The following is a 27379-nucleotide window of genomic DNA, read 5'->3' on the forward strand; positions in this document are numbered from 1 at the left end:
GGGGGGAAATAGATGTCTAGGGGTACTCCACCCCTAGACATCTAGACATGAGGAATGATGTCAAGGCATCAAACTTTACAGAGAAAGATGGAGCTGGAAGAAGACCTGGCGTCTGGCCCAGATGAAGAAGACATGGCGTCCGGACCAGATGAAGAAGAAAAGGAAAGACAACAGAGAAGACGTCTCCTGTGAGTCATTTTATGTTTGTGTATTCTCCTGACTGTCCCATTAGATCTCTCCTCACTTCTAAGTTTTGTAGTAATAATGAATGACACTGTATTTGAGGCTCCAAATATAAAATGACAACTCCTATAATGCCTGAAGCTCTCCAGACATAATGGGTGTTGTAGCTTTGCAACAGCTGGAAAAAGTGACTTGAACTGAAGTGATTTTAGACCATGCAGCCATTTTATTTTAACGGGGGCCTTACTCCTGTGACACCCACCAAAAAAAAAAAGGGGACATAGTCTAATATACCCAGGCCTATTTTTGGTCTCAGTCTGTTCCTTACTTGACAGGCCCGCAACAGGTCTCAGTGGAAGGGAAGGGGGACTATCGGGGGCGGGGGGGGGGGGGGGGGGGGGGGGGGGGTGAGGGGGCTATCATAATGAAGTGCTCCGTCTTCCAGGTAGTCTTAATCTGGCCCTGGTGACCCGGACCCATGAGGTACAAACCCAGGCGCTGACCGTTGGCGAGAGGGGGTGAACAGCATATATACACAATGTCTGTGCCCCCTTACTCACAATGGGGAAACAGTGAGCTGCAGTTCCTGAGTCCCCAACACATTCCCTAACTAGGAAAATAATAAAACATAAAGACCTGGTCTGGAGAAATCCAGACCATGTCCACCTCCTTCAGACACTAAGCTTAAACTGATTACCTCAGGGCCTGGAGGTGGGTATATCCTGCTGGGAGGAGCCGACTTCTTTGTTGCCATAGTGTCATACCTCCTAGAGACAGCAGCATACACCCACGGTCTGTGTCCCCCAATGGAGCCGATAGAGAAAGTAAACCTGAACTGTGATTGGTCGCTGTTGGCAAAATCTCTCAAGTTTATCACTCGCACATTTTGCTAGGGGACATAGTGGCCTCTTAATTAGGCTGATTAAAAGAGGTTCCTAACGTTTGGACCCCAACTTCTTAACCCCTTAAGGACCAGGCCAATTTTCACTGTAGGACCAGAGCGTTTTTTGCACATCTGACCACTGTCACTTTAAGAATGAATATCTCTAAAACGCTTTTACTGAATATTCTGATTCTGAGATTGTTTTTTCGTGACATATTCTACTTTATTTTGGTGGTAAATTTTCGTCGTTACTTGCATCCTTTTTTGGTGAAAAATCCCAAAATGTCATGAAAATTTTGAAATTTTTTTATTTTTCTAACTTTGAAGCTCTCTGCTTGTAAGGAAAATGGATATTCCAAATTTTATTTTTATTCACAAATACAATATGTCTATTTTATGTTGGCATCATAAAATGGACATATTTTTACTTTTTGCAAAAATTAGAGGGCTTCAAAGTAGAGCAGCAATTTTCAAAAATGTCATGAAAATTGCAAAATCTGAAGGGACAGATGTTACAGAACTACAACTCCCAGCATGCCTGGGCAGTCTAGGCATGCTGAGAGTTGAAGTTTGGCAACATCTGGAGGGGCTACAGTTTGGGCACCACTGTAACACTGTAACTGGGCATGCTGGGAGTTGCAGTTTGGCCTTCCTAGTGGTTGCCACAGTAAAGATCACTTTACTTTCACTTTCATCCCCTCCCCCCCCCCCCCCCCCCCCCCCCCCCCGTCGCTTCCCTACCTGAGCCAGGATCCAGCAGTCTGCAGCGAAGATCAGCTGTTCCCAGGCATCTTCTCCTGCAGGTACCGACCTCCATCTTCTCCCCATGTTCCCTGCGACATCCAGGGGTGGGCAGAACGGGTGGGTTGCAACCCACTGTCCTGCTGTGCCATTGGTGGGAATCAGTTCTGACCAATGGCAGGGGATAGGAGGAGATCGCATCACTGCGACCTCACTCCTACCCTGCAAGATGATCTGGGCTGTCACTGACAGGTCCGATCATCACTATTTTCCGGGTGATCGGGTCACCAGAGAACCGATCAGCCTGCAATAGCAAAAAAATTGCATGTCTGAAATGACATACGATTTTCTGCGATCGCCGACATGGGGGGAGGGGGGTCTCAGGACCCCCCTCGGCATTTGCCTCGGACGCCTGCTGAACGATTTCAGCAGGCGTCCGGTTTTGCAACCTGCCCGGCGCGCGGTGGGATGCGAAATTCCCACGGACGTATGAGTACCTGCCTGGTCCTTAAGACCCAGGGCGCAGGGACGTACTCATACGTGCCTGGTCCTTAAGGGGTTAAACATTAATGGCCTATGTTGCAGAGAGTGGGGCAAAAAAGTATTTAGTCAGCCACCAATTATGCAAGTTCTCCCACTTAAAAAGATGAGAGAGGCCTGTAATTGTCAGCATAGGTATACCTCAACTATGAGAGAGAAATCCATAAAATCACATTGTCTGATTTTTAAAGAATTTATTTGCAAATCATGGTGGAAAATAAGTATTTGGTCACCCACAAACAAGCAAGATTTCTGTCTTTTCCAGACCTGTAACTTCTTTAAGAGTCTCCTCTGTCCTCCACTCCTTACCTGTATTAATGGCACCTGTTTGAACTTGTTATCGGTATAAAAGGCACTTGTCCACAATCTCAGTCACACTCCAAACTCTACTATTGACAAGACCAAAGAGCAGATGAAAGACACCAGAAACAAAATTGTAGACCTGCATCAGGCTGGGAAGACTGAATCTGCAATAGGCAAGCAGCTTGGTGTGAAGAAATCAACTGTGGGAGGAATTATTAGAAAATGGAAACATACAAGACCACTGATAATCTCCCTCGATCTGGGGCTCCACACAAGATCTCACCCCGTGGTGTCAAAATGATCACAAAAATGGTGAGCAAAAATCCTGGAATCACACAGGGAAACCTAGTGAATGCCCTGCAGAGAGCTGGGACCAAAGGAACAAAGGCTACCATCAGTAACACACTACGCCACCAGGGACTCAAATCATGCAGTGCCAGACGTGTCCCACTCCTTAAGCCAGTACATGTCCAGGCCCGTCTGAAGTTTGCTAGAGATCATTTGGATAATCCAGAAGAGTATTGGGAGAATGTCATATGGTCAGATGAAACCAAATTAGAACTTTTTGGTAAAAACTCAACTCGTCGTGTTTGGAGGAGAAAGAATGCTGAGTTGCATCCAAAGAACGCTATACCTACCAGAGGTGTGGAAATTTTATTTAAAAAAACTACTTGTCAACGGGACTAAAATGGAGCAAAATCTACTTGTCCCTCACGATGATCCAATTTTCGCTTTTACGCTCTGATTTTTTCCTCCTCGCCCTATAATAGCCATAACTACCTACTATAATGATACCTTTTAATTTTTCAATAACATATTCTCCGAACCAAAAAAAATATATTAGGTGAAGTGAAATAGTAAAAGATAAATTTGCAGATTTGGTGGTTTTCTTTTCTACGCCATTTACCTTGTGGTTGAGATAATAATCGCCTGATTACAGCAAAACCAGATTTGTATAGTTTACATCATGTTTTACAAATGTAAAAAAAATTCGGAACTTATTCGAATTTTTTTTTAATTGTTCTTTTTTTACCCCTGTAGCTGTATTTTTTTTCCCACGTACCAGGCTGTATGAGGGCTCATTTTTTGTGCCATAATCTGTTTTTTTGTATCGGTCCCATTTTGGTATTGATCTGACTTTTTAATCACTTTTTAACTTTTTTTTTCTGGGATATTATAAAAATTTCAATTCTGTGTTTTTTTTTTGTATTTTTTACAATTACCGTACGGGATACATAATGTTATATTTTAATAGGTCGTACAATTACGCACAAAGCGATACCAAATATGTTTATTTTTATTATGTTTTCATGTTTTCATATAGGAAAAGGGGGTGATTTGAACTTATAACTAGTGTTGAGCGGCATAGGCCATATTCGAATTCGCAAATATACGCGAATATATGGACGAATATTCATCATATATCCGCGAATATTCGAGTTTTATTTTCGCATATGTAAATATTCGCGTATGCGAAAATTAACATACGCGAAAAATTGCATATACAAAAACCTGTACATGCAAAAATTTGAATATCCAAAAATTAGCATATGCAAAGTTTCGCATATGCGAAAATTCGCACACCTGTCTCACACAGTAGTATTAGAGCCTTCTTTACACCACACAAGCTGGAAGCAGAGAGGGATGATCACTGTTATGTGTACTGTGAAAAAAAAAAAAAAGAATATTCGTAATTACGAATATATAGTGCTATATTCGCGAATTCGCGAATATGCGATATTCGCGAATAAAATTCGTATTGCGAATATTCGCGAGCAACACTACTTATAACATGGAAGGGTTAATGTGTGTTTTGTTAAACTTTTGTTAAAACTTTTTTTTTTTTTTTTACACTTTAAAAGCTTCTCATCTCCCCCTGCTCTGCTTCAGAGGACGCAAGTTTCCACAGCCGGGGGCTGCAGAATATGGAGCGGGCACGAGTCGGGAGCATACAGACTGCAGAGCGCCGCAGCGCTTGTCAGGTCCGGCCCTGCTTGCCCGGGCTAAGGGCCGGAAAAATTCACCTGTCTGGCGCCCGGAACTGCATGTCCCGGGCGTCGGGAGATAGGAATTCCACATCCCTGCCTACTGTGAAGCATGGGGGTGGAAACATCATGCTTTGGGGCTGTTTTTCTGTTAAGGGGCCAGGATGACTGATTCGTGTAAAGGAAAGAATGAATGGGGCCATGTATTGTGTGATTTTGAATAAAAACCTCCTTCCATCAGCAAAGAATCTTTCAGGTCTTTCAGAATGACAATGATCCCAAACACACCACCCGGGCTTTGTAAGAAGCATTTCAAGGTCCTGGAGTGGCCTAGCCAGTCTCCGAATCTCAACCCCATAGAAAACCTTTGGAAGGTGTTGAAAGTCCATGTTGCCCAGCGACAGCCCCAAAACATCACTGCTCTAGAGGAGATCAGCATGGAGGAATGGGCCAAAATACCAGCAACAGTGTGGGAAAACCTTGTGAAGACTTACAGAAAACGTTTGACCTCTGTCATTGCCAACAAAGAGTATATAACTAAGTATTGAGATAAGTATTGAGATGAACTTTTGTTATTGACCAAATACTTATTTTCCACCATAATTTGCAAATAAATTCTTTAAAAATCAAACAATGTGATCTTATGGATTTTTTTTTTCATTATGTCTCTCATATTTGAGGTATACCCATGATGAAAATAACAGGCCTCTCTCATCTTTTTAAGTGGGAGAACTTGCACAATTGGTGGCTGACTAAATACTGGTTTGCCCCACTGTAAGCTGTAAAATATATATATATATATATATAAAAAAAAAACATGTAAGGGTATAGAATGATATGAGGGTTTCTTATCTCTGCATGTACAATTATAAGTGGTTTATGATCTAAGGTAAACTTTAACCATTCGAGGACCCATGACGTAAATGGTGCTCTGTTATTTAGCACACCAGAATGTACATTTATGAACATAAAGCTAGTGCAGAAGTTGTGCTTGCTTTATGCACGGTGGGTCAGCAGCCAGGATGCCCGCCATTAAACATTTAGATGCTATGATCAATACTGATCCCAGCATCTAATGTATATGCGGTATTAGACGACCCGCAGCGCGATTGCAGTGGTCCAGTTAGTGAAAATGGCTGATGGAGGTCTCCTTACCTCTTCCACGCCACTCTACCAGGATACATTTGAAAAGTTTGCCTTCTGGCAGATAATACATGAGAATCACTGATATTACCGATCAGTGATATGCTATAACAAGTCCCATATAGGGACCAAAAAAAGTAATAAAGTTTAAATAATAAATAAATAAGTAAGCCTTCAGACGCAGCTACGCATAGAATGTGGGCTGCTGCAGGGAGATTGCGGGGGTCCCAGCGGCGGGCCCCCCACGATCAGACATCTTATCCCCTATCCTTTCGATAGGGGATAAGATGCTTTTGCCCGGAATTCCCTTTAAATCAGCTCCTTTTTCCATTTTACAAATAAAAAGAAATGTAAAAATATAAATAAACATATACACAAAAGGGGCAACAATAAAACAACAAATCATTGTTAAAAAAAAAAAAAATAGCCCCCATATAGCCCCAGATGCGGGAAAATAATAAAAGTTATAGGGTAAGAAAAGGAAAATATTAAGCATACTAAAATAGTACAGTAATAGTTGTAGTACAGTAACAGACAAGCTTTTCATTGGGCCATTTTATGGTAAAATTAAAGGTATCATTACAAAGTACAATTGGTTGTCCAAAAAATAAAAAAAGGCCTCATATCGGTCTGTGGATGAAAAAATAAAGAGTTATGGCTCTTGAAAGGCGAGGAGGAAAAACAAAAGCACACAAATGTAAGTTAGCTTTGTCTTCAAGTCTAAAATGGGCTGTGTGCTTAAGGGGGTACTCCGCCCCTAGACATCAAAGGATAGGGGATAAGATGTCTGATCACGAGGATCCTGCTGCTGGGGACCCACGCAATCTCTCCTGCAGCACCCTCGTTCACTAGCTGCACGGAGCGAAGAACGGGCAATACGGGGGCCGTTGCCATGCCCCCCTACCATAGGCTTGCATTGAGGGGTCGGAGTGGGACGTCATCTGAAGCCATAAAGGGGAGAACTTCCTCCTTCACTCTGCTACACACAGCCCAGAGCAGTTCAGTGTGAGATGAGCTATGATTGGCTAAGCCTGCACACACACCCCTCAGCACTCCAGACTGCATTTCCTGATTTTTGACTTTTGACAGGCCAGCAGGAGTCCAAAGTCTGTGCAAGAGATGGGGGGAAATGTGCTCTGTACAAGTAGGGAGACACCTAGTGGCAGCTTTTTTAAATACAAATAAAACATAGAAAACTAAATTTCTTTAAACAAAGTACATTAGAAAGATTTTTGATTTACCATAAGGCTAGGTTTCCACTTGTTTTTTTTTCTGGCAGTTTTTGGAAAACTGCCAGTGCAGTTTTTGAGCCAAATTCAGAAGTGGATCCATAAGGGAGGAGAAGTATAAGTCCTTCCTTTATATGTCCTATTCCTTTTGAATACATTTCTGGTTTTGGCTCAAAAACTGCAGTGGCAGTTTTCCAAAAACTGCCAGAAAAAAAACAAAGTGGAAAACTAGCCTAAGGAGTGCAACAGCAAATGACCGTGCCTACTTAGGGGGTTAAACGTGTTGTCCAGAGAAAGAAACAACCTGTGTATGGTGTCAAAAAGTATAATAAAGCAACTTACTAATATAATGTTATTAGACAGTAATTGGATGAGCGGCACTCTGATGTTTTGACCCCAACACCAGGAAGTGAAGCGCTGCTGAAACCTGATTAGGCAGCCTGGGCACATGTGATAGCCAGGGGGAGTTGGGTGTAGTGAGTGTAGCTGTGCGGTTACCAAAGGGTGTCTGGTTAATCCTTTCTATTCGTGACGCCAGGGCGGGGGATCCTCTGTAACTCTTGTCCAACAGCCACCCTTCCCAAGAGGGATAGGGAGGTATAGAATAATTGAATGTCCTCAACCAGAGAGTCTGCTGAAAACAGTTGGAACTTTTACTGAAGAATTTATGCAAGCTTCATAACCGGAACAGTCTCTGTACATGCAAAGTCTCTTCGGGATTGACAGTGGTTGGGACATTGAGCAATTTAGAGTCCTTAGACTGATATGCGCTGTTCCACTGGATTTAGGGGATTTAGTTGCGGTCCAGTGGTCACGCTAGCTTTAGCGGGGATTAGTTCAGAACTCGCGGTTTAGTTTAGGCTGAGGCCGGTAGGTTTTCTGGCCTAGCGTGTCTTTGAAAGTTGTGCAGATACGTCCTGCTAGTCCGGCATCCACGAGAGCAGCAACCCAAGAGAGCGATAATTGGCTACAGCTCCCTTATATGGGCAGGGGCTGGACTAGAGATAATTGGTCCAATACTTCTGTCAATCATCTTCACATAGAATTATGGGTAGCATGTGACCCAAGGAGGTCCTCTAACATACCATAGAAACACTACAAAATTAGAGTAGAAGAGAGGCGACTAGGGGCCGTCCCACCTGGGGGACCCTACCTGAGCATAGTAACTCTGACTTTGGGGACCACCATACAAGGTACGGTATGCAATACGGTACCGGGACACCACACATGTCTGTCTAAAAAATATCTTCACCAGCTAAACCCTTTAACCTCTTGAGGACAAAGGGCGTATCTGTACACCCTTGTCTCGCTTCCTTCTATGACTTGCGCTCAGTGGAAGAAAAAGACAGCGCTTGCAGTAATTTTACTCCCGCTATTCTCCCTGGCTCCTCTGACGCCCATTTCACTGCCATGTCATAAAATGCTATGGCATAATATTGAGCAGTGTATGCAATCTGAAGATTGCATGTAATAGTCCCTTATGGGGACTATAAAATTGTGTAAAAATAAAGTTTAAAAAAAAAGGTAATAAAAGTGATTCAACCTCTTCCCTAATAAAATAATTACCCTACTTTTCCCATTTAAAATAATATGTAAGCAAAAATAACCATCAACATATGTGGTATTGTCGAGTGCGTAAATGTCCAAACTATAAAAATGTAATGTTACTTTAACTGCGCGGTCAATGGTGCATATGTAAAAAAATACCAAAGTCCAGAGTTGAGTATTTTTGGCCACTTTGTATACCCTAAAAAATGTATAAAAAGTGATCAAATAGTCCCATCAAAACCAAAATGGTACTAATGAAAACTAAAGATCACAGCGCAAAAAATAAGCCCCACACATCCCCATATATGTAAAAATAAAAAAGTTATAGGGGTTGGAAGAGGACATTTTTACACATGCTAATTTTCATACAAAAAGTTATAATTTTTTAAAAGAAGTAAAACAAATTCAAACCTGTATAAGTTGGGTTTCATTTTACTCAGAATAAATATAGTAGATGCATAGGGAGAGGTATAAGCAGAAGAAAGTGAAGTGCTCATGCCGCTGTACAGAACACTGGTGAGGCCTCACTTGGAGTATTGTGTGCAGTACTGGAGGCCCTATCTCCAGAAGGATATAGATACTCTAAAGAGAGTTCAGAGAAGAGCTTCAAAACTAGTACAATGGATTGCAGGATAAAACTTACCAGGAAAGGTAAAAGGACCTTAACATGTATAGTTTGGAAGAAAGAAGAGACAGAAGGGGATATGATAGAAACTTTTAAATACATAAAGAGAATCAACTCGGTAAAGGAGGAGAGCATATTTAAAAGAAGAAAAACTACCACAAGAGGACATACCCGTATTTATCGGGGTATACCACGCACCCGCCTATAACACGCACCCTCATTTTACCAAGGATATTTGGGTAAAAAAAGTATTTTACCCAAATATCCTTGGTAAAATGAGGGTGCGTGTGTGTGTGCATGTGTATACCCCGATACACTGTTTCTGACCCCGCAGAAGCCCCCAGAAAAGGCAGGGGGATAGAGGCCGTCACTGCCCGCTTCTCTCCCCCTGCCTTTCCTGGGGTCAAGAGCCCTGCTGCTGCCGTTTCTCTCCCCCTGGCTATCCCATTGTCGGCACCGCTGCCCCCATTGCATCCCCCATCCTCGGTTTTATAATTATCTGTTGCCGGGGTTGGGTCCACGCTGCTTCTGGCTCCGGTGTGGTGTCTCCTGCGTCGTTGCTATGCGCTGCGAGGCGCAATGACGAGTGACGTCTTCAACACAACGTCACTCGTCATTGCGCAGGGCAGCGCATAGCAACGACGCAGGAGACGCCACACCGGAGCCAGAAGCAGCGCAAACCCGACCCCGGCAACAGGTTATTATAAAACTGGGGATGGGGGAGGCAATGGGGCAGCAGCGCCGGCAGTCGGGCAGCGGCGCCGATAGCCAGGGGGAGAGAAGCGGCGGCAGCAGGGCTCTAGACCCCAAGAAAGGCAGGGGGAGAGAAGCGGGCAGCAACGGCTTCTCTCCCCCTGCCTTTCCTGGGGGCTTCTGCGGGGCCAGAAAAACAGGGGATGGGGGAGGCAATGGGGCAGCGGCGCATGGCAGTCTCTGGACCCCAGGATAGGCAGAGAATCGGGCAGCGACGGCAGGTCTGTGGACCTGCAAAAGCCGCTGCAGTTCATTGATTTAAAGCGCCCGCTTTAAATCATTGAACTGCAGCGGCTTATCGGTGTATAACACGCAGATAGACTTTAGGCTAAAAATTTTAGCCTAAAAAATGCGTGTTATACGCCGATAAATACTGTAGTTTTTGGAGGGGCAAAGGTTTAAAAGTAATATCAAGAAGTATTACTTTACTGAGAGAGTAGTGGATGCATGGAATAGCCTTCCTGCAGAAGTGGTCGCTGCAAATACAGTAAAGGAGTTTAAACATGCATCGGATAAGCATAAGGCTATCCTTCATATAAGATAGGGCCAGGGACTATTGATAGGATACAGATTATTGGACAAACTAGATGGGACAAATATTTATTTTCTGCCGACACATTCTGGCCCTCATTTACTATTGCAAATCAGACATGTTTTGTCGGGTTGTAAGTCAGATTGTCGCATTGTGCCAGAAATTCTGTCTGTGCCAGATTTTGCACCAGAATTGAAGAAAACCCAGACGAACTCTCCATTTTGCTGAGAAAACCCAAAAAAGGGGCGTGGCTGCCGGGGAAATGGGGCATGGTCTCCAAAAAGGGGCGTGTTCCCGACATTTTCGCAAAAACCCAACATATTTACTAAGGTTTCCACATAAAATGTGGTGGATTTGAGCTGCCGAAAACCCTACAGATCAGAGCATGTGTAAAAAAAAAAGCAAAGTGTAGGGAAAGTCGAAAATGTAGGGAAACCTTAGTAAATACCTTGGAAAATAAATTGTAGGGAATTAAAACCCACAAAGAAACCTACACTCCACTCTTAGTAAATAAGGGCCAATATATATCTATCTATATATATATATGTATATCAATGGCCCTCATTTACTATTGCAAACACCGACATGTTTTGTCGCATTGTGCACCAGATTTTGTCGCATTGCGCCAGTAATTCTGTCTGCACCAGAATTTGCGCCAGAATTGAAAAAGCCACGACTAACTCTCCACTTAGCTAAGAAAAGCCGAAAAAGGGGCGTGGTCTCTTGGGAAAGGGGCGTGGTCTCTGAAAAGGGGCGTGTTCCCAATATTTTCACAAAAACCCAACATACCGTATTTTTCGCCCTATAGGACGCACCAGCATATAAGACGCACCCAATTTTAAAGGTGCAAAATCTAGAAAAAAAAGATTCTGAACCCAACAGTGATCTTCAACCTGTGGACCTCCAGATGTTGCAAAACTACAACTCCCAGCATGCTGGGAGTTGTAGTTTTGCAACATCTGGAGGTCCGCAGGTTGAAGACCACTGGTATAGGAGGTAATACTCACGTGTCCCCGCCGCTCCGGACCAGTCACCGCTCGTCACCGCTGCCCTGGATGTCGCTCCATCGCTGTCGCCGCATCCCCGTGGTGTCCCAGACGCTCCGGATGTCTTCTTCCCTGGGATCCACGCTCTCCATCGCCGACGACGTGATGACGTCGAAGGAGAGCGCCGGCCATGCAGGGGATCCCGGCACGGAGCAGACACCGAGGAGGCAGGTAAGGTCCCTCCCGGTGTCCTGTAAGCTGTTCGGGACGCCGCGATTTCACCGCAGTGGTCCCGAACAGCCCAACTGAGCAACCGGGTTAGTGTCACTTTCCCTTCAGATGCGGCGGTCAGCTTTGATCGCCGCATCTGAAGGGTTAATACAGGGCATCACCGCGATCGGTGATGTCCTGTATTAGCCGTGGGTCCCGGCCGTTGATGGCCGCAGGGACTGCCGCGATAGGTGTGTGTATTCGCCGTATAAGACACACCAACTTTTTCCCCCCAGTTTTGGGGAAGAAAAAGTGAGTCTTATACGGCGAAAAAAACGGTATTTACTAAGGTTTCCACATAAAATGTGGTGGATTTGAGCTGAGGAAAACCAGACAGATCAGAGCATGTGTATAAAAAAAAAAAAAAAAAAAACCTAGGGAAAGTGGAACATGTAGGAAAACCTTAGTAAATACCGTGGAAAATAAATTGTAGGGCAATGAAAACCCTAAAAGAAACCAACACTCGACTCTTAATAAATCAGGGCCTCAATGTTTCTATATAAGGTGTCATTTTTACAGAAAAGTGCACTGTGTGGAATTGAAAGCCCCCAAAAGTTACAAAATGGCAGTTTTTTTTTATGTTGACCCACAAATATTTTTTTTTTATTGGTTTCACCATAGATTTTGTGGTGAAATGATTGATGTCATTACAAAGTAAAATTGATGGCGCAAAAAACAAGCCCTCATATGGGTATGTAGGTGGTAAATTGAAAGCATTATGATTTCTAGAAGGGGAGGAGGAAAAAACAAGTGCAAAAAAAAAAAAAAAAAAAAAAAGGCCCAGTCCTCAAGGGGTTAATAGAGCATAGTATCTGTTTAAAAAAAAAAAAAAAAAGATGGTTCTCTGGTACAGATAAGCACTTTTCTTTTACCAAGAATCTGTAGAACTCTTAGTTATAGAGCTGATTAAAGTTTTTTTCTCTGCAATGTCCTAGGTTCACTGCAGTAGTGCTGAAAGGAAATTGATCACTTGATCTGCAGTTTTCGATGTGTTTCACCTATCAGCAATTGATCACAATATCACCTTCAAAATTAGGATGTATTAACACTGAGTTTGCAAAATTCTGATGACAAAAAACATGCATTTTTGTCACAGTTCTGCTTTAGTGCAGTCAGTACCAGGTGAGCAACTTCTTGGTATTCTTCTGATATCCTGAATTAAAGACTTGTTCACCTTATATGGCTTTCTGCTCTTTTCTTTTAGTTTTAACCTCTTCAGGATGCAGGGCGTATGGATACGCCCTGCATCCTGAGTCCTTAAGGACGCAGAGCGCATGCATACGCCTGTGGGAAATCCGGTCCCCACCGCTAGCCGGTTGGGGACCGGAGCCCGATGCCTGCTGAAATCGTTCAGCATGCATCGCGGTATATCGCCCAGGGGGGGTCATGATGACCCCCCCATGTCTGCGATGGCCGCAGATCGCTGGACAATTCAGCCCAGCAATCTGCGGCGGATTCCGGGTCAATCGGGTCTCCAGTGACCCGGAATTACAGGCTGTTCGGGGCCGTCAGAGACGGCCCAGAACAGCCATAGCCAGCAGGGGTGAGATGGCACTGGTGCCACCTAACGATCTCCCTGATTCGTCGGCCGGTTTACCGGCCGACCAATCAGGGCACCTGCTGCGGGTGTCACTCCCGCAACCCGCTCCGCCCATCTTCTGGAGGACGTGAGCGGGTGCGGGAAGAGGACCCCAGCACCTGGGGACCCCAATCCCCGGCGTCCCTGTTGGGATCGGGGCTCCAGGAGTGGCGGAGTGACGAGGGACTGAGATGTGTGCGGGAGCAGCAGTAGGAGGTGAGTGAGAGCCTCCTGCTGTTGCTTAGCAACAGCTCACAGCATGCAAAAAGGGCATGCTGGGAGCTGTAGTTATGCAGCAGCAGGAGGAAGACCACCACAACTCCCAGCATTCCCTTATGGGCATGCTGGGACTTATAGTTTTGCAACAGCTGGAAGCACATTTTTTATATGGAAAAGTGTACCTTCAGCTTTTGTATAACTACAACTCCCAGCTTGCACAAACAGCCAAAGTTCATGCTGGGAGTTGTAGTGGTGCATCTGCTGGTTGCATAACTACAACTCCCAGCATGCCAGTTGGCGGTCGGTGACTGCTGAGAGTTGTAGTTTTGCAACAGCTGAAGGCACACTGGTTGTGAAACTCAGAGTTTTTTTTTACCTAACTCAGTGTTTCACGACCGGTGTGCCTCCAGCTGTTGCAAACTACAACTCCCAGCATGCACCGTACATGCTGGGAGTTGTAGTTTTGCAACAGCTGGAGGCACACTGGTTGTGAAACACTGAGTTAGGTCACAAACTCAGTGATACATAACCAGTGTGCCTACAGCTGTTGCAAAACTAAAACTCTCAGCATGTACAGTCTGGCAACGCATGCTGGGAGTTGTAGTTTTTCAACAGCTGGATGTCCCCCCCCCAATGTGAACGTACAGGGTACACTCACACGGGCGGAGGTTTACAGTAAGTATCCGGCTGCAAATTTTCTGCCGCAGCTCAAACTGCCAGCGAGAAACTACTGTGATAAAAAGTAAAAAACACTACATATACACATACCCCTACACAGCCCCCCTCCCCTCCCCAATAAAAATGAAAAACGTCTGGTACGCCACTGTTTCCAAAACGTATGCAAAAGTCGTGAAACACCTGTGGGTATAAAGGTTCACTTAACCGCTTGTTACGTTCCCCGAGGGGTCTAGTTTCCAAAATAGTATGCCATGTGTTTTTTTTTTTTGTTTTTTTTTGCTGTTCTGGCACCATAGGGGCTTCCTTAATGAGGCATGCCCCCAGAGCAAAATTTGCTTTCAAAAAGCCAAATGTGACTCCTTCTCTTCTGAGACCTGTAGTGCGCCAGCAGAGCACTTTTCACCCCCATATGTGGTGTTTTCTGAATTCGGGAGAAAATGGGCTTCAAATTTTGGGGGGTATTTTCTGCTATTACCCTTTTTTAAAATGTAAAACTTTTGGGAAACCAAGCATTTTAGGAAAAAAAATGTTTTTTTTTTACATATGCAAAAGTTGTGAATCACCTGTGGGGTATTAAGGATCACTTTACCCCTTGTTATGTTCCCCGAGGGGTCTAGTTTCCAAATTGGTATGCCATGTGTTTTTTTTTCCTGTTCTGGCACCATAGGGGCTTCCTAAAGGTGACATGCCCCCCAAAAACCATTTGTCGCTCCTTCCCTTCTGAGCCCTCTACTGCACCCGCCGAACACTTTAAATAGACACATGAGGTATGTCTTTACTGGGAAATTGGGTTTCAAATACAAGTAAAAATGTTCTCCTTTTTACCCCTTGCAAAAAATCTAAAATTGGGTCTACAAGAACATGCGAGTGTAAAAAAATGAAGATTGTGAATTTTCTCCTTCACTTTGCTGCTATTCCTGTGAAGCACCTAAAGGGTTAAAACTCTGAATGAATGTCATTTTGAATACTTTGGGGGGTGCAATTTTTATAATAGGGTCATTTGTGGGGTATTTCTAATATGAAGACCCTTCAAATCCACTTCAAAACTGAACTGGTCACTGAAAAATTGTGAGTTTGAAAATGTTGTGAAAAATGTGAAAATTGCTGCTGAACTTTGAAGCCCTCTGGTGTCTTCCAAAAGTAAAAACTCATAAATTTTATGATGCAAACATAAAGTAGACATATTGTATATGTGAACAAAAAAAAATAAATTATAAACATCCATTTTCCTTACAAGCAGAGAGCTTCAAAGTTAGAAAAATGCAAAATTTAAATTTTTTCATCAAATTTGGGGATTTTTCACCAAGAAAGGATGCAAGTTACCACAAAATTTTACCACTATGTTAAAGTAGAATATGTCTGGAAAAAACTATCTCGGAATCAGAATGATAACTAAAAGCATACCAGAGTTATTAATGTTTAAAGTGACAGTGGTCCGAATTGCAAAACGGAGATTTTTGTTTATTTACCGTAAAATCTCTTTCTCGGAGGATCTATTGGGGGACACAGACCGTGGGTGTATGCTGCTGTCTCTAGGAGGTGTGACACTATGGTAATAAAAAGTCGGCTCCTCCCAGCAGGATATACCCGCCTTCAGGCCCTGAACTAATTAGTTTTAGTTCCAGAGCAATAGGAGGAGACCAACAGGTCAAGAAAAAAACCAAACTGTCCGAGAACCAGAAGAAAAAAAACAAAACATAACCGAACACACCCTCGGACAGAGAACCAAAGGAAACCCCAAAAAGGGCGGGAGCTGTGTCCCCCAATGGATCCTCCGAGAAAGAGATTTTACGGTAAGTAAACAAAAATCTCCTTTTCTCTATCGGCTCCATTGGGGGACACAGACCGTGGGACGTACCAAAGCCGTCCCTTGGGTGGGCTGATAAGCAGTCAGGCAGACGGCCGATCCACTGCCGCCTGCAACACTTTATGACCCAGGGAAGCATCAGCCAATGCGAAGGTATGAACTTGGTAGAACCTCGAGAAAGTGTGCAAAGACGACCAGGTAGGCGCCTTGCAAATCTGCGAGGCCGAGGCTCTATTCTGGAAAGCCCAGGATGCCCCAACAGAACAGGTAGAATGAGCCACAACCCTGAAAGGAGGAATCTTCCCCTTACAGCGATAGGCTTCCGAAATGGCGGACCGAAACCACCGAGAAATGGTGGCCTTGGAAGCAGGTTGTCCCTTACGACGACCTTCCCTAAGGACGAAAAAGGAATCACACTGACAAAACGAAGAAGTGATAGAGAGATAAGACAAACAGCTCGAACAACATCCAGCTTGTGTAGTAAGTGCTCCTTAGGATGAGACTGAGAAGGATAAAAAGAGGGGAGGACGATGTCCTCATTGAGATGAAAGGCAGAAACCACCTTAGGCAAAAAGGAAGGATCTGGCCGGAAAACAACCTTGTCCTGGAGCATCACCAGAAACGGAGAACGGCAGGAAAGAGCTGCCAATTCAGACACCCTCCGGATGGAGGTGAAACGCCACTTTCCAAGAAAGGAGGCGGAGAGACACCTCTCTAAGGGGCTCAAAGGGTTCACCCTGGAGGGCACTCAGAACCAAATTCACGTCCCAAGGGGGAGAGGGTGACCGATAAGGAGGAACAGCATGCGCCACTCCTAGAAGGTAGGTCCGGACATGAGAATTAGAAGCCAGGGGCCGCTGGAAAAGAATAGCAAGGGCCGAAACCTGACCTTTAAAGGAACTGAGAGACAACCCCAGTCCCAAACCCGACTGCAAAAAGGAGAGAAGACGGGGAACCAAGAAGGTTACCGGGGATAAGTCCTGAGCTTCACACCAACGAAAATAAGACCGCCAAGTACGGTGGTAAATCCTTGCAGAGGAGGGCTTACGAGCCCTGAGCATGGTGTGAATGACTTGGGAAGAGAACCCGCGGGCCCTCAAAACCGCGGTCTGAACCGCCACGCCGTCAAATGCAGCGACTGTAAATTGGGGTGGCAAAGAGGACCCTGAGAGAGCAGGTCTGGACGGAGCGGAAGGCGCAGTGGAGCGTCGTCCAGGAGCCTGACTACGTCGGCGTACCACGACCTTCAGGGCCAATCTGGAGCTACCAGAATGGCGGGGACTTCCTCTGTTTTGAGCTTCCTCAGCACCCTGGGAAGGAGCGGAAGGGGAGGGAACAGATGGGGTAGGGCAAACCCCACCCAAGGAATCACTAGGGCGTCCACGGCCAGAGCCTGAGGGTCCCGGGACTTGGACACAAAAGGAAGGATCTTCCGATTGTGCCGGGACGCGAAGAGTTCCACGTCTGGAATGCCCCAGAGGTCGCAGAGTTGCGCGAAGACCTCCGGATGTAGAGACCACTCACCGGGGTCGGGTGAGGACCGACTGAGGAAGTCCGCTTCCCAGTTGAGCACTCCCGGAGTGTGAATCGCCGAAATGGCCGGAACCTTGCTTTCTGCCCAGGTGAGAATCTTGGTCACCTCGGCCATGGCTGCCGAGCTGCGAGTGCCGTCTTGTCGATTTATGTACGCCCCGGCCGTGGCGTTGTCCGACTGGACGTGGACAGGACTGGACTGAAGACGGGACTCCCAATGAAGAAGACAAAGAAGAATCGCCCGTAATTCCAATATGTTTATCGGAAGAAGGGTCTCTCGGGGAGACCAGAGTCCCTGAACCGTCCAATCCCTGAACATGCCGCCCCAGCCCGACAGGCTGGCATCCGTTGTAACTACCTGCCAGTGAAGGGGAAGAAATGACCACCCTTGGAGAAGAAGGGGGGAGTAGAGCCACCAGAGTAGAGACTGACAGACCCTGCGAGGGAGAACAATCTGACAATCGAGGGACAGAGGAGACCTGTCCCATCGAGAGAGAATCGCCAGTTTAAGGGGGCGGTAATGAAACTGGGCAAAGGGTACCGCCTCCATAGTTGCCACCCAGGACTTCCATACAAGGGCGGAGGGGGACTGAGACCTGGGTCCGAAGGGAGCGGACCCCCGACAGAAGCACCAGATGTTTGTCCGGCGGGAGGCAAATTCGGACAGAGGCCGTGTCGAAGCGAAGTCCCAAGAAGGTTAGAGACTGGGTAGGACAGAGGACTGACTTGTCACGGTTGACCATCCACCCGAAGCGATTCAGAGTGTGGAGAGTGACGTCCACATTCTCCAGAGTCTGGGCTCTGGTTGGAGCCTTGATGAGAAGGTCGTCCAGGTAGGGTATCACCGAGATTCCCCTCAACCGTAACAGGCCCATCACTGGCGCAAGGATCTTGGTAAAGACCCGAGGATACATGGCCAGACCAAAGGGGAGGGCTACGAATTGAAAATGCCCCTCCGGAACCACAAAGCGGAGGTACCGATGATGGCCTGGAAATATTGGCACATGGAGGTAGGCATCCTTGATGATCATCGATGAAACTCCCCTTGTTCCAGGGACGCCACCACCGAACGGAGAGATTCCATTCGGAAGTGGCGGATAAGAAGATGACGGTTGAGACATTGAGGTGTAGGATTGGTCGCACAGAACCGTCCTTCTTGGGAACCACAAAAAGATTGGAATAGAAATCCCAAAACCATTCCCCTGGAGGAACGGGAACGATAATCCCCTGGAGAAGCAGAGACTGGAGAGCCTCTCAAAATTGCTTCGCCAGAGAAGGAGACCAGGGGGCCCGGGATCGAAAAAAGCGATCCCTCGGAAGGGAGGCGAATTCAATTCGGTAACCGTTGGACACCACATCCCTGACCTAAGAGTACTGAATGTGTGAGGTCCAGATGTCTAGAAAAAGTAAGAGACGACCTCCCACCCGAGAAAAAAACGCGGGTGGGGGCCTCACTTCATGCAGAAGTGGGTTTGCGGTTGCCTGATTTGGGCGCAAAACGGCCGGACCGGTTGGAGTCCGACTTCCAAGACGGGCGTGCCCGGAACGAGGGAGCCTTCTTGTCCCGCGAAGGCGCCTGCCCGGACCCTTTGCTGGAGCCAAAGGTCCAAAAGGACTGCCCGGACCCTTTGCTGGAGCCAAAGGTCTGAAAGGACCGAAAGGAAAAGGACTTCCTTTGGGAAGTAGGGCGAGCCTTATTTTGAGGCAACAAGGAACTCTTACCTCCCGTCGTCCCAGAGATAATCTCATCAAGGCGCTTGCCAAAAAGACAGTCACTCGTAAAAGGAAGCTCAGTGAGAGACCTTTTGGAAGCGGCATCCGCATTCCAAGCTTTAAGCCACATAGAGCGGCGGAGAGCCGCTAGGTGACCCACAGCAAAGGCAGAACAACGGGCTGACTGCATGGAAGCTGCACACAGGAAGTCCCCACCTTTAGAGCATTGGAGAGCCAGAGCAGATAGATCCTCTGGGGGGGATCCCACTAAGATACCCTGATGGAGCTTTTGGCACCACTCCGACAGGGCCTTGGACACCCATGTCGAGGCGAAGATGGGAAGAAGAGAAGAGCCAGCTGCTTCAGAGGCAAACATCGCTAAGGATTCTACCTTCTTGTCCGTGGAATCCTTGAAGGCAGCGGCATCTGCCAGAGGCAGTGTAGTCGCTTAGAGATCAGGGAGATTGGTGGATCCACTGAGGGAGGGGAAACCACCTAAGTGACAAAGTCCTTGTCAAATGGATAACGTTCTTGAATCGTCTTGATTCCCGGGAACCTCTCGTCTGGATGTTTCCATGCAGATATCAGAATGTTGTCAAAGTCAGTGTGAGAGCTGAACCTTTGAGGTGCTGGCTTAGCACAATGAAAGGATACTCCTGGAGTGACATCCGAAGATCCTGGGTCCTCTAGGTGAAATGTGTCTCTTATGGCTGTCACCAATGAGTTCACTGTTTCAACTGAGTCTGAGCAGTCCTCTGAGTCAGATGCCGTCTCGGAAGCCTCGTCCGCCAGTTCACCAGGAGAATGTGAATGAGTAGAGGCAGTCCTGGAGGGGGGCGACCCTGACCGGGTACGCGGCTCTGGCGTGGCAGATCTGCGACTCCGAGAACGTCCACAGGAGGAACGACGTTTGTGCCCAGATGACAGGGGGGGCGGGAACCACGAGGGGAACGCCCACGTCTATCTGAAGACTCAATGGAAGAGTCAGACGAGGCACCCCTAGTACGCTTGTGAGAGCGTGAAGTATGTGGAGACGAGAAGCGGGCCCTCTCAGAGGCCCTGAGCAGGGAAGACCCCTTCAAGGCGGACACCACTTCCCAGGAGGCCTCAGCCACCGAACGGGAGACTTGGGTCAAATCGGCCATATACTGGGTCAGGGAAGAAACACAGGCTGGTGGAGCGGCTTAATCCACCGGAACCGAAAGGGCATCAGGGGGTAATCAGGGGGTCTAGGGGAGCAGTGGAACAGGCAGGGCAAGTGTGCTCGGTAGAGCCAGGCATCTTGGTATTACAGTGCTTACAGACAAAATATGTCACTGACGTTCCAGGTTTCTGTTTTGAGGGAGGAACAGCTCTGGGTACGGACATAATGAGAAAAGAGGCAGGAACTTTATCACCCTAGTCTATGTCCCCTGGCAGCTGCAGTGAGGAGAACTCGGCTCTGTGCAGCTAGAGTGTAAGAAACAGGCCAGCCAATAGTAGAGAGGGGCGTGCCTGAAGCAGAGGCACTAACTAATTGGCCTCTTCTAACTGAAAATCACGGCCAGGGCGCTTATTGGAGGCTACTTCACGCCTCTGAAGAGCTCCGACAGCCCTGTGGGCGGAGCTATAGACAGGCCGAGAAGAAGCTGTAATGGCGCCACTCCTTGTCCCGAGCGCACATGTCAGCCGCATAAGCGCTTAGGGAATAGAGCGGGCGGCCTATACGCCGGCAGAGACTGCCGGAGAAAGTCAAAGTAAGCTGGCGCAGAGAGCGCCCCCGGCCCGTACCAGCGCCGCGGCTATCAGCCGCATATAAGGCGCTGCGGTCGTAGCCACAAGAACCACACACACACGCAGTGAAGTACACAATGTAAAACATAGAGTACATGCCCCCTAAGATGCCACTGCTCCCGCAGAATAAAAGTTCAGCCCCTGTATAAGCCAGCCCCATAGCCTGAAAAGGTGGGCTAAAAACAGGGGACTCCAGAGGATGCAAGTCCGCACCTAAGAAGAAAAAGGGGGAAAGTACTTACCTCAGTCAGAAGAACTTACCTAATGGAGTCTTCAGTGAAGTCTTCAGTCAGCTTTAGTTACCTGCATCACGCCTGGCTACTATGCGCGAGCGAGGCAAGCAGGGAAATAGGGGGACCTGGACCCATGAGGTACCAACCCAGGCACTGACCGTTGGCGAGGGGGGTGAACAGCACATATACGCAATGTCTGTGCCCCCTTACTCACAATGGGTAAACAGGGAACCGGAGTCCCTGAGTCCCCACCTGAAAACAGGAAAGAAAAAGGAATAAAAAACTAACACGTCCCTATACTAGGAAAACAAAAAATCAGAAGACCTGGTTTGGAGAATTCCAGACCATGTCCACCTCCTTCAGACACTAAGCTTAAACTGATTAGCTCAGGGCCTGAAGGCGGGTATATCCTGCTGGGAGAAGCAGACTTTTTTTTATTACCATAGTGTCACATCTCCTAGAGACAGCAGTATACACCCACGGTCTGTGTCCCCCAATGGAGCCGATAGAGAAAAATGTCCGAGTCCTTAAGGTGAAAAAGGGCTAAGTCCTTAAGGGGTTAATACCACTCAAAAAAAAAAAAGAATGTTTTGTACTTATTGATTTTTTTTTTTGACAGGACAGATAAACATACTCAACTTCAATATTCCATATTCACGATGGTTTACTTACCAACTGCATCCTGCTTTCCTGATTTTGTTAAAAAATCAGGTCCTATAAAAGAAAAAAGAAAAACAGGGGGACATTTAACATTGCCTTTGGAAAATGAGTTTTGAATTAATATTTATTTTTGCTTTGGTTTTGCTTTTGTGTAACACATTTATCATGCTATCAAGGAGAGTTAAAAAATTTGGCCCACATACGAAAAAAACTATAAATCCCTTCAAAACACCATTTAGTATGTTTCATCCTCTCCTCTGTGACTTTTCTGCACAAAAAGTAACAGTTGCAACTTTTTGGTGAGACTTTTTTCCTTTTTCCTCTCCGACATTCGCACTTCATAAATTTGTGACCATTGCAAACTGAAAACTGTAAGTTGCTTAGTTAAGGCTGTCTTGGTACTTTTTGCATACAAAAGAAAAATGCTTAGGCACACGTGCAACATTTTGTGCGTAAAGGCAATGATTAATCTCCCTCATAATTTTTGTAGCTGCAATTTACCAATATATACAATTTGCAACACTAAACAATTGCATCAGAACTGCACTGCGTGGGGTATTCATAATTTTAGAGAACACTCTTTTATTCTTCTGGTCTGCAATCATGGAAATTACGGTACTTAAAGGTTCCTCCAACAATATCAGCTGATCAAACAGTACAACCTTTTAAATCCCTTCTTACTTTGCGGGGTAAAAGTACAGCACAGTGGAAAAGCAGTTAAAGGGGTATGCTTGGACTTTTTTATTCTGCCTTTGAGCCCATAATGGCAACTTATTACTGTGTAATATGCTTCTAATACTTCCACATGCTGCTTTGTCACGTTTTCATGCACGGGGCTCACACTCGGAAGTGCAAATGTTGGCTATGCTGCAGTGGGTGGGTGGAAAGCATTACTTTAGTAAATCCCTCCTACCCTGCTATCCACCTACCCGCTGCAGCATAGGCACATTCCCCTGGTGACCACGACATATTGTCTCTGGGTGCATGAAATGCTTGGTATGGTTAGAGTAAACAGAAAAATAAAAATATACAGAGGGGGAAATTTAGCAAAACCTGGGTAGTGTATGAGCGGTGCTGTTGCCTATAGCAACCAATCAGATTGCTTCTTTAATTTTTTTTGTCAGATTCAAAAACATATGATATGTTTTACAGTGGGGCAAAAAGGTATTTAGTCAGCTGCCAATGCGCAAGTTCTCCCACTTAAACAGATGAGAGAGGCCTGTAATTTTCATCATAGGTATACCTCAACTATGAGAGACATAGTGAGAAAAAAAATCCATAAAATCACATTGTCTGATTTTTAAAGAATTTATTTGCAAATTATGGTGGAAAATAAGTATTTGGTCAATAACAAAAGTTTATCTCAATACTTTGTTATATACACTTTGTTGGCAATGACAGAGGAGAAATGTTTTCTGTAAGTCTTCACAAGGTTTTCACACACTGTTGCTGGTATTTTGGCCCATTCCTCCATGCAGATCTCCTCTAGAGATCTGGGCAACACAGACTTTCAACTCTCTTCAAAGGTTTTCTATGGGGTTGAGATCTGGAGACTGGCTATGACCTTAAAAATGCTTCTTACAAAGCCACTCCTTTCATTGCCCAGGCGGTGTGTTTGGGATACATGGCCCCATTCATTCTTTCCTTTACACAGATCAGTCGTCCTGGTCCCTTAGCAGAAAAACAGCCCCAAAGCAAGATATTTCCACCCCCATGCTTCACAGTAGGTATGGTGTTCTTTGGATGCAACTCAGCATTCTTTCTCCTCCAAACACGACAAGTTGAGCTTTTACCAAAAAGTTCTACTTTGGTTTCATCTGACCATATGAAATTCTCCCAATCCTCTTCTGGATCATCAAAATGCTCTCTAGCAAACTTCAGACGGGCCCAGACATGTACTGGCTTAAGCAGGGGGACACGTCTGGCACTGCATGATTTGAGTCCCTGGCGGCATAGTGTTTTACTGATGGTAGCCTTTGTTATTTTGGTCCCAGCTCTCTGCAGGTCATTAACTAGGTCCCCTCGTGTGGTTCTGGGATTTTTGCTCACTGTTCTTGTGATCATTTTGACACCATAGGTGAGATCTTGCGTAGAGCCCCAGATCGAGGAAGATTATCAGTGGTCTTGTATGTCTTCCATTCTCTAATAATTGCTCCCAGAGTTGATTTCTTCACACCAAGCTGCTTGCCTATTACAGATACAGTCTTCCCAGCCTGGTGCAGGTCTAAAATTTAGTTTCTGGTGCCCTTCGACAGCTCTTTGGTCTTGGCCATAGTGGAGTTTGGAGTGTGACTGTTTGAGGTTGTGGACAGGTGTCATTTATACTGATAAGTTCAAACAGGTGCCATTATTACACATAACGAGTGGAGGACAGAGGAGAACTTTATAGGTCTGTGAGTGCCAGAAATCTTGCTTGTTTGTAGATGACCAAATACTTATTTTCCACCACAATTTGCAAATAAATTATCTTTGAACATCTTTAAACATCAGACTGTGTGATTTTATGGATTTTATTTTCACATTATGTCTCTCATAGTTGAGGTATACATATGATGAAAATTACAGGCCTCTCATCCTCTTAACCCCTTAAGGACTCAGGGTTTTTCCGTTTTTGCACTTTCGTTTTTTCCTCCTTACCTTTTAAAAATCATAACCCTTTCAATTTTCCACCTAAAAATCCATATTATGGCTTATTTTTTGCGTCGCCAATTCTACTTTGCAGTGACAGTCATTTTACCCAAAAATGCACGGCGAAACGGAAAAAAAATCATTGTGCGACAAAATCGGAAAAAAAAACGCCATTTTGTAACTTTTGGGGGCTTCCGTTTCTATGCAGTGCATATTTCGGTAAAAATTACACCTTATCATTATTCTGTAGGTCCATACGGTTAAAATGATACCCTACTTATATAGGTTTGATTTTGTCGCACTTCTGGAAAAAATCATAACTACATGCAGGAAAATGTATACGTTTAAAAATGTCATCTTCTGACCCCTATAACTTTTTTGTTTTTCCACGTACAGGGTGGTATGAGGACTAATTTTTTGCGCCGTGATCTGAAGTTTTTATCGGTATGATTTTTGTTTTGATCAGACTTTTTGATCACTTTTTATTCATTTTTTAATGGTATAAAAAGTGACCAAAATACGCTTTTTTGGACTTTGGAATTTTTTTGCGCGTATGCCATTGACCGTGTGGTTTAATTAATGATATATTTTTATAGTTCGGACATTTAAGCACGCGGCGATACCACATATGTTTATTTTATTTTTTTTTACACTGTTTTATTTTTTTTATGGGAAAAGGGGGGTGATTCAAACTTTTATTAGGGAAGGGGTTAAATGACCTTTATTAACACTTTTTTTTTTTTTTTTTCCGTGTTATAAGTCCCATAGGAACCTATTACACTGCACACACTGATCTCTCATCCTGATCACAGGCGTGTATTAACACGCCTGTGATCAGTGTTATCGGCACTTGACTGCTCCTGCCTGGATCTCAGGCACGGAGCAGTCATTCGTCGATCGGACACAGAGGAGGCAGGTAAGGGCCCTCCCGGTGTCCGGTCAGCTGTTCGGGACACCGCGATTTCACCGCGGCGGTCCCGAACAGCCCGACTGAGCAGCCGGGTCCCGGCCGTTGATGAGCGCCGGGACCGACGCGATATGATGTGGGATCGCGGCGCGATCCCGCTTCATATCGCGGGAGCCGGCGCAGGACGCAAATATACGTCCTGCGTCATTAAGGGGTTAAGAGGGAGAACTTGCACAATTGGTAGCTGACTAAATACTTTTTTGCCCCACTGTACATCTTGGCCAAACATTAAGTTTTCTAATATACTTCATAAGAACATTTTTTTTTTTTTTATAGAAATCATGGCTTTGTCCAAGCTAAAGCACAGACAGACATGGACAAAGTCCAGTAAGTGAGGGTGGGCTTGCTCTCCTCTGTGCTCTCCGGTCTGATAGGACTCATCTGTGCTCTCTCCTGTCTGATAGGACTCCTCTGTGCTCTCTTCTGTCCTATCAGACGCAGAGGCATCCTATCAGACAGAACAGAGCACAGAGGAGTGCTAGCATACCCTCACTACTGGACTATGTCCATGTCTGTGCTTCAGCTTGGACAAAGCCATGATTTTATAAGCCATGATTTCTATAAAAATAAAATAGCATTTTCTTATTTAGTATATAAGGAAGATTAATGTTTTGCCAAGATGTACAACATATAATTTTTTTTGTATCTGATAGTGCCAATTTAAATATAAATAAGCAATCTAATTGGTTGTTAGGGGCAACTGCACAATTCTACATGTTTTGATAAAGTTCCCTCATATAAAATGTGCTCTCTGCTAACCTGTGCCCCATAGTAAAGAATAAAAATATAAAATCAATCAATAAGCGAATAATGAGATAAAAAAGGTAAAAAAAAAAATCCCTCTTCCCGAAAGAAAGTGCATACCTCTTCAATCGCACATGCGTGAATTTAAGCTATCCTGCATAACGGGTAAGGTGCTCATGCATTTAGACATATTATGCATGATGTGCATTACAACAAAAATTTTATTATTATCCCTAGCCACCAATTACATTTTTTTGTGCGTGGATGATTATCACCCATACAGAGGCTGCTAGTAAGGAAGGAAGTGTTACATTTAAAACTAAAATTGGCCCATTATTATCCATGCTACAGCGACATCATTTGTTACATGTACACATATTTGGCACTGCTACGGATGGGGGAACTTGAGAATTATTTTGTGGTCAAATATTATTACAATTAATAAACAGAATTAAGATATAACCCAAAACAAATCAAAAAAAATATTGGCATCTGCTGCAATTTTAAATGATTACAAAGCCCAATGTGCCCCTCAAAAAATAGAGACAATAAAATTTGGGGTAGACAGAAAAACAAACAATACTAAATTTTTTCAAATTCCGCATTCCTAAAGTTAAATTTTGCTTTGCTCATAAAGGCCCAAAACACCTCTATGAGCAGAGAATTAAACATTTTGCTAATGGTCATAGGATTAGATAGGTAACATGACCAAATAAACTTACTGTAGGTTTTTAATGTATTTTCTTTAAAGGAAAATAAATCAAATCATATGTTTGTAGCCAAGAAAGAAAAGCAAAATAAAACTAATGTACATAGGTGTAAAAAATGATTCAGGAGTGTTTCACCTTGAATTAGAAGATGTCCTGCTTTATTCCAAGAGGGAGCGAGCCTAGCTGTGATTGTGTAAAATAGACAAGTTTGAAGCATAGCTGGAGTAACTCTTTCTGGCCTCTCCATCTGAAGTAAATATAAAAACTATTCTTATGGATCATTTTATATATTTGCAATAGATAATTGATAATTGCTGACATCGCTACCACAATTCATAATATCGCTTAAAGGGGTACTCTGGTGGAAAACTTTTTTTTTTATCAATTGGTGCCAGAAAGTTAAACAGATTTGTA

The 27379-nt window shown here is 44.9% G+C and overlaps 1 protein-coding gene across 6 annotated transcripts in view; it reads right to left on the reverse strand.

Moving 5' to 3' along the window:
• The window catches only part of C5H18orf63 (chromosome 5 C18orf63 homolog), a 185754-nt gene that overhangs the window by 68286 nt on the left and 90089 nt on the right, over positions 1-27379 (reverse strand). For all 6 annotated transcript variants that reach the window (XM_056521441.1, XM_056521442.1, XM_056521445.1 and 3 more), the window contains 2 exons: positions 27101-27212; positions 21929-21970 (listed from right to left, as the gene is read on the reverse strand). In XM_056521441.1, the coding sequence (XP_056377416.1) occupies positions 21929-21970; positions 27101-27212 (154 nt within the window). The remainder of the gene's footprint in view (positions 1-21928; positions 21971-27100; positions 27213-27379) is intronic.

The sequence above is a fragment of the Hyla sarda genome, chromosome 5 (genome assembly GCF_029499605.1).
Source record: "Hyla sarda isolate aHylSar1 chromosome 5, aHylSar1.hap1, whole genome shotgun sequence".
In the NCBI taxonomy this organism is placed as follows: domain Eukaryota; kingdom Metazoa; phylum Chordata; class Amphibia; order Anura; family Hylidae; genus Hyla; species Hyla sarda.